Source organism: Manacus candei, unplaced genomic scaffold (assembly GCF_025592945.1).
Source record: "Manacus candei isolate 608988 ecotype Guabito, Panama unplaced genomic scaffold, ASM2559294v1 h1tg000057l, whole genome shotgun sequence".
NCBI lineage: Eukaryota > Metazoa > Chordata > Aves > Passeriformes > Pipridae > Manacus > Manacus candei.
This window is the reverse complement of record NW_026138105.1, coordinates 12,202,466-12,210,199: the sequence shown is the minus strand read 5'-3', so window position 1 is coordinate 12,210,199 and position 7,734 is coordinate 12,202,466. Positions and strand designations below refer to the sequence as shown.

At 52.4% G+C, this 7,734-nt stretch overlaps 1 protein-coding gene across 1 annotated transcript; it reads left to right on the top strand.

Annotated features, from left to right (window-relative positions):
* The first annotated feature begins 11 nt into the window (after window positions 1-11).
* ZGPAT (zinc finger CCCH-type and G-patch domain containing) lies at window positions 12-7,470 on the top strand. The gene is made up of 6 exons (XM_051802922.1): window positions 12-981; window positions 1,623-1,756; window positions 2,473-2,631; window positions 3,571-3,702; window positions 4,455-4,866; window positions 5,305-7,470. Exons 1-6 carry the CDS (start codon window positions 338-340, stop codon window positions 5,441-5,443), a joined length of 1,620 nt encoding a protein of 539 aa, XP_051658882.1. The 5' UTR covers window positions 12-337; the 3' UTR covers window positions 5,444-7,470.
* The last annotated feature ends 264 nt before the right edge of the window (window positions 7,471-7,734 follow it).

Genomic DNA, 7,734 nt, shown 5'->3' with positions numbered 1-7,734 from the left:
CATGGTGGCGGCTTGCAGGGCTCGGCGCCGCTGAGGGAGGAGCGGGGCCGCCGGCGGCGGCGGCCGGGGCGGTGCTGCAGCCCCCGGGAGCCGGGAGAGCACCCGGCCTGCCGGAGTAGCGGCGCCGTGGCGGGGGAAGGCAGGGCCGGGCCCGGCCTCTCCTCGGGCGCTTCCGTCTCCTGTTTCCAGTGGGACCATCGCCCTGGTGAATTCCGAGAGAAGGAGCGGGACGGCGTGTGGATGTCGCTTCTGCGGACTCCTTATCTAGAGAGTTCTTAAGTAAACGCTGAATGTGTTGTGAGTTCCCGCGGGTAAAGGCGCCTTTGTTGTGCCCATAATGGATGAGGAGAGTCTGGAAGCGGCGATCCAGACCTACAATGCGCAGCTGGAGCAGGTGGAGCTGGCGCTGGGGGCCGGCCAGGACCCGTCGCAGCACTCGGACCTGGTGCAGCTGCAGGAGGATCTGAAGCAGCTGATAGAACTGACCGAGTCCAGCCTGGTGGCCGTGAAAAAGAGCAAACTCCTGTCCGCTCTGGACACAGATGCCTCCTCCTCCTCCCCGGCAGGTCTCCCGGGGCAGGATCCCAACCTGGAGAGCTCTGCCCAGGATGAGGAATACGCTGCTTTTAAGGAAGCCATTGCTGGACTTGGAGCAGACGAGGAGCCTCCAGGGAATAACAACGAGATCTCCTCTGAGAGAGGGGGAGAAACTGGTGATAAAAACGAATCCAAGTGCAGCGAAGAGGAGGAGGAGTCAGAGAGGGAGGAGGAGGAGGAGGAGCTAAGTGGGATGAAGGTTAAAGCCCCCTACTACAGCTCCTGGGGGACCCTGGAGTACCACAATGCCATGATTGTGGGGACAGAGGAGCTGGAGGATGGCAGTGCAGGGGTCAGGGTGCTCTACCTGTACCCGACCCACAAGTCCCTGAAGCCCTGCCCGTTCTTCCTGGACGACAAGTGCAGATTTAAGGAGAACTGTCGGTAAAGAAAGGGGGGTGGGAGGGATGAATCTCCTCCTAAAGTGCCCTGTGTTGCTCTTTTTACCCAGTGGAATTATGCCTTTACGTTTTTAAAACATGCTGTGGTGAGCAGTGGCATCAGTTGGGCTGTTTTCTTTTAGCTGATGCAGAGTTGAAATGAAAAATCCCACGGGAAAGCTGCAGAGACATTGCATGATTGAGTGGGTAAATTAATAGGCAATAAGTATTTTAAATAAAACACCCAAGTGTGTGGCTAGTGCACACATTCCAGTTGCACAGGGAGATTGTAGAGGCTCCATTTTTGGGGATCCTCACCAGGAATGACCTGGAGAAGCCTGAGGGGATGATGAAGATGGATGGGGTGGAGCCCTGCCTGTCTCTGATCCTCTTCAGGATCTCCAAGGACGTGAACTTTTTTACTGGATGTGTCACTAGCAAGGAAGTTTAATTCTCCAGGGTGGGATGCTTGCTTTGTTACATGGCATAAATGACATGTTTGAAGTGAAACGTGAACAACTTGTGGAATTGCAACAACACGTGGTCAAACCTCCCCAGTGCCCGGGGGAGGTTCATCACTGGGACATTTCCTTTAGAGAGGGAAGGGGTTTTTATTTAAAGATTCCTGTTCCTCCTTCCCTGCAGGTTTTCCCATGGCCAGGTGGTGTCTGTGGAGGAGCTCCAGCCTTTCCAGGAGCCTGACCTGAGCTCGCTGGGGGTGGGCTCAGCCTGCCTGGCAAAGCACAGCGACGGGATATGGTACACAGCCAAAATCACTGGTGAGGGGGGCGAGGGGGCTACCCTGCAGCTCTGGGGGAGGGTGGAGGCTGATGGTTACCTGGATATAAAACTTGGCTGTTGTGGTTAGCCATAGAAAAATGTTAAACTGTGTGGCTGCAGCCCTGAACTGAAAATCTTGATGTAGCTGAGACACCAGTCTGAGTGGTGTCAGACTTGGGAAAGAGAGTGTAGGACGAAAAGGAGACATAAAGGGCAGGAATGTGGAAAGGAGATTAGTGCAAAGTCATTAACTGCTCTGAAAGGGAAGAGGCAGGTCCTGCAGGAATTTGCATGCATGTTAGGTGAGAATTGCAATAATCTGCTCTTGTTTAAACAAAAACCAGAGGAGCTGGCCCTGCCCAGCAGCTGCTCATACAGGCTTCCCTGTGTCCTGTCTTTCTTTTAACTATTATTAATTCAGAAGGGAGCAAGTCTAACTTCTCTTTAATTCCATTTCTCAACAGCCCGTCTCTCTTCATTTATAGAAATAAACTTTCAGGTATCAACACAGTCATTGTGGAAGTGGCTTTTCATTGCAGTGGGTGCTTCTCCCTCCCAGACAGAAATGAAAAGCACAATTTATGCCCAGAATTTTTAAAAACATGTTCCTTGGGCCTTCCCCTGCTCCCGTTTGTTCCGCTGGAGCTGAGTCTGGCTTAGCCCCCTCTGTGCTGGGGACTGACTGGAGCTCCTGTCCTTGCTGTTGCTTCTGCAGACGTGGACAGTGGCTACTACACTGTGAAGTTTGACTCCCTACTGCTCAAGGAGGCTGTGCTGGAAGGGGACAGTGTCATTCCCCCACTGAGAAGTGAAGATGCTGCCGAGTCTGATGAGTCTGACAAGGACAGTGTCGATGATTCTGGTTATGCCAAAGGTAAGAGAGAGAGGAGGGCATGAGCAAAAGTTTCTTGTGATCTTGGTCTGCCTTTCTCTGGGACTGGATGACTGTCCTGGAGCTCTCACTGTGAGTGTCCCACCTCTGATGAAAGAGCAGTTAATCTCTTTATGTGTTCCTGAAAGGTAGAGAACAATATTTAGCTGTTATGGTACAACTGCCAACTAAAATCTTTGCTTTATGCAAATCACTGGGCTAATGAAGGCTGGAGGTTTCCATGGGAACTTCCACAAGGGTGTGATGTTTCAGAGTTCCAAGCTCAGAGCCTGTTTCTTATGTGGCTGCCTCAGTTGAGCTAATAAGTGAATCAGGAGATTCCCTCATCCCTGGGGTCTCTGTGCAGCTTCGTGACCCAGGAGTGTGAGATCCCAGTAACTGAGTGTTGGGTCCTTCCAAATGACTTCTTGGAGGTTACACAGGCACAGCAGTGTCACAGGGACAGAGTCATGTCCTAGAGCTCTTAACATTTAACCTGACAGAGGTTACTGGATCCTGATAACACAGAATTAACACTGTGACTTAGAGGAGCCTCGGACCAGAGGCAGGAGGCAGGAGCTGGAGGCACAGGATAAGTAATATGTGCCACTGTGCTAGATTTTACTCTGATGTGTGTGTCACCATCCTGGAAGGATGGAAAGGAAGCATAAAACTCCTGGGTGACTGTGCCTGGATCTGGGAGGTGATATGTGCATTAAATGGAGATCTCTCATTTCAGTCACTCCCTGTGCAGTGTTCATGGAAGGTGACAACTCAGTAGGAACTAAGTAGGGCTGGAGGAATGGCCAAGTGATTTTAGGATGGGAGAAGTGAATTGTACTGCCCCATGAGGGGGTTTCATGCTGTGTGAGTGCCTCCCATGAGGGTTTTGCAGAGCAGCTTTGTTCCTGTGTTTCACTGATTTTCTCTCCTGTGCCACAGTGATAGATTCAGGAGTTCCAGAGAACGGAGAATGGACTCCTGCGTGCAGCTCCTCTTTCGGCGGCTGGGAAGCCCATACTCGTGGCATTGGCTCCAAACTGCTTGTTCAGATGGGATATGAGTTTGGAAAAGGTAAGGGGAGGAGGAGGTCCTGGGGCTGTTAAGGAAAAAAATCAGATTTTGGATGAAGCCAGAATTTTGCTGTACTGAAGGGCCCGTCAGCTGAGGCTCAAGCGATGTGATAGATCACAGGTGTTGGAGGGAAGAGGGATGACTTATTTCATGGAAGTACAGGCATGTGGGGCACCAAGCCCTGTATGGTAATGGCAAACATTGGAGGCACTTGGAACCTCGGTCAAGTTCATGATCAAAGCCGTGAGAACTGCTGTGTGAGCGTCAGGAGCCTGTAGGTGGAAGGGAGCTGATCTGCAAAGCTTCTGATGTCTGTGTTAACACATCTGGCTCTGGACACAGACTTCAAAGCCCGCTGAACTCGCTGCTCCCCACCCAAATTGCATCGAGCCTTGGGGGCTCTGGGAGGGTGGCCCTGCTCCCTGTGTGTCTCCGGTTCTCTCAGAGGAACCAAACCAGTTTAAGTAGAACTTGGCTGGAGAAGCTGAGAATGTGAGGCTGAACCTGGTTTCACAGAAACCGGCCTGGCGGATGGCCCCAGGCTTGGAATCACAAATCTCCTGCTGTGAAAGGCTCCAGGCCTGGCCTTTGCTGCTGCTCCCCTTGCTTGGACAGTAGTTACAACTTTTGGTACCTCAAAAGCCTGTTTGCTTGTTCTAAGCTTGTGACTTTGTCAACGTGATCCTGTGGTGGGAGGTGACTCGGAGAGGGGATGTCCTCACTTGCCGTAATCACTTGGTGTCTCTCCTCAGGGTTAGGGAAGAATTCTCAGGGCAGAGTGGAGCCAGTGCAGGCTGTGGTGCTTCCTCGAGGGAAATCCCTGGACCAGTGTGCTGAAGTGCTTCAGAAGAAGAAGCAGGGGAAGCTGGACCCAGGCAAATCAAGGAAATGCCGAGCAAAGGGAAGCAGCTCCGGACAGTCTGGCGGCCGGAAGCCCCCACGGAACGTGTTTGACTTTTTGAATGAGAAGCTGCGTGGGAAGAGCACTGGGGACAAGGCTGGAGGGATGGCACTGCCCCAGAGGAACAGCAAGGAGATCTACCATGCCAGCAAGAGCACCAGGAAAGCCCTGAGTGTCCACCTCTTCCAGACCGCGGAGAAGATCGAACAAACGCTGAGGGATATCAGGGGAATCCAGCAGGCCCTGGAACGCAACACTGGGCGGTAGGAAACGTTCCCTTTGGGACCGAGTTCTTGGTGCTTCTGGGAAGGGGTGGGCTTGAAATGGGGTGTGGGAGTAACAAGTGAAACATGTGGATGAGACCTAAGGGGAAGTAGAAGAGAGAGTTCAGTGTGTGCTTCAGACCATCTTGGGCACTGGCAGATGTGTCTGTGATCCTTTAGCTGGAATTCAGGCTGTGGGAAAGAGAGGAGCTCTCTGAGGGAAGGTGTTGGAGTCCTTTCTTTCTCGTGCCCACCACTGCAACGTTGCTGTTGAGCATCCCAGGAGGACATTTTCTAGCCCAAACTGTGCTAAGCATGAGGTTCTTCAGCGGGTCCCTTGTGCTAATCCTACAGGAAAGGGCAAACTCTCCTGGGATGAGGACAAGCCTTTGATGTTGCTATGCAGGATGACATTGCCACCGTGCTTTTTGCTTTCAGGCACAGCATTGCTGCAGCCAAGCTGGAGGAGAAGCTGGCAAATGCTCACAAGCGGCTGGGGCAGCTGCAGGCCCAGGAAGCCAGGCTGCAGCGGGAGCAGAAGAAAGCAGACACCCACAAGAAGATGACTGAGTTCTAGGTGCTGAGGAAGGCATTGGACTGCAGGGATTGTCCTTCTAGTGCTCCTGGCTTCAGAGCCTGGGTGAGCCGTCCTGCTCCTCTGGGCCTCAGGCTGCCCAGCCTGAAACTGGGTGGAAAAGGAGCAGTTTCTGGATGCTTCTGAGCTCTGCTGGGACTGGGGGGGGAAGTACACATCCGTCCAGCCCCAAAAGCATTCCCTGAGCTGGACCCTGGGTGAGGACTGGCTACACGAAATATGATTCTCTGCTCTCTTGCACACTTTTTTCCTTCAGTTTTCCCTGCAGTAGCACCTCCATCCAGAGTCTGTGACTGCTCAGGTGATAACACTGCTGGCTGCAAAGCAGCTGAGGGGGCTTGGACAGCCCCACATCCTGCCATGAGCTGTGGCTTCTGTCTGTAGCCCCCCTGACAAACACAGGTGCAGGCAGGGTCCCGAGCACGGCCTGGCAAAGCAGAAAAGGCTTGTGCTGGGAGAAAACATCAAAGGCAAAGTGCTTCAGCTGCTCTCTGCCTTCTGGTTTTTACTATGGGATTTATCTGAGGGCTCCATTTTTTGAGGGAGCAATTCTTTGTAGCCTTAGTGTAAGGAAAAGACAGAAAACTGGCAGCTCAGAGGTGGGAACTAGCAGCCTCAAGGATCAGATTTCAGCAGTTTGCCTGTAAGAGTATCCCAGGACATGCTGTAGCCTAACTCATTTGGCTTGGCATGGAAGGCTGTGTGGTTCCACAAGTAGAGTGCCAACACTGGGGGAATAAGCCAGCAGTGTAATGGGATTCCCAAACCCTAGGAACAACTCCACAGGGAACCTTGTGATTTTTACCACCATTAGTTGGGTTTTTCTGTCCAGGGTGGCTCACTGAACACAGGTCCTTTTACTAAAAAACCTCAGGACCCAGATCCAGGTTGGACTGGGCCCTGGATGAGCACAAAGAGCAGAATCTGTATGTGCCCAGCATGCAGCCCTCCAGTGGGAGAGCTTGGGGCTGGGATGGGAGCAGGCCAGGCAAGCCAAGTGCCCTTCCCTGCACCATGGAGAGTCTTTGGACAGGAAGGATGTTCTCTCCCCTCTGTTACATTCTGCGTTGTTGGCAGCCAGTCCTTGCCCCAGAGGAGATGGTGGTTTCATCAGACTGTTTCTGGTGGGATTTGTGCATTGTAAAGGCTTTTTTTAAAAAAAAAAAATTGCAATTCATGCCAGTATCTTAAGGACAGAGTTTTTTCTTAGTTTAAGAAACTGATTTCCTTTTATTCTGTGAGTCACTTTTCTCACGAAAAGGTTTGCTCCTTTAGTACCCCCATTTTTTATCTGTGCCTAAGAAGCCTGTAAAGCTGTCAGTCTGGGCAGGGCTGTGCCTGCTTGCAGGGCCAGGCTGCCAAACTAACCAGAAGATCTGAGGCTGGAGAAGATACGATCAGAGCCATTCAAGTCATGAGGGATTTTGCGTTGCTGCAGACACACCTCTGAAAACACAGCGAGACAGCAAAACCAAACGAGATCTTCAGGAAACCCGTGGGAGCGGGTCTCTGCTCCTGAAGAGCACCTGGATCATGCTGTGGATGTGGAACTGGCAGGGGCTGCCTTGGGCACTTCAGCATCCATCAGTTCCTAATGGAATTGGCTGTACTATCCTCATTGTTCTGAATTTGTGTTCTCTGCACACGGGGCTCAGTTCTAGGGTTTAACAATGGCTGCTCAGAGCCCTTCCCTCATGAATGATGTTTGTTTCCCACACTTGAGTGTCGAGTGGTGACAAGGGCTGATGTGCCCAGCCTAGCATGGGTGTTCACTCAAGTGGCCCGTGACTGGGGAGCTGAGCAGAGAAATTTTTTGGGTTTGTTTTGTACTCTGAGACTGTTTAACATCATCTTTTTAGGAACTGGGTGTATTAGCCCCATGTCTCAGCTCAGTGGCGTTGTGCCCTTCCTTGGGATTTCCACAGCCTGCCTTGTCAGACTCCCAGTGGCTGCCACCTCCCACCCAACACATCCACATCCCCGATGAATAAAGTTGGTGTTTATTTTCCCCTCTCTCCTTGTAAGGCATTGCTCATTTGCAAGGTAATGATGATCTGGGTCGCCCCATTCATTCCTTGTATTCCCCTGAGCACCCAGACCGGCCGGGCGGGGAGCGGAGCGCGGCAGAGGGTGCTGGTGTGTGCCGGGAGCCTGCGAGCACAGACCCAGCCTACCCTGGGGTGAAGCCACCACCTCCGAGGCCAGGAAGCTGTGGTGTGTGTGCTCGGTGTGCACTCACAGCCAGCTGCTCCTCACAGAGCCTGGGAGTGGGA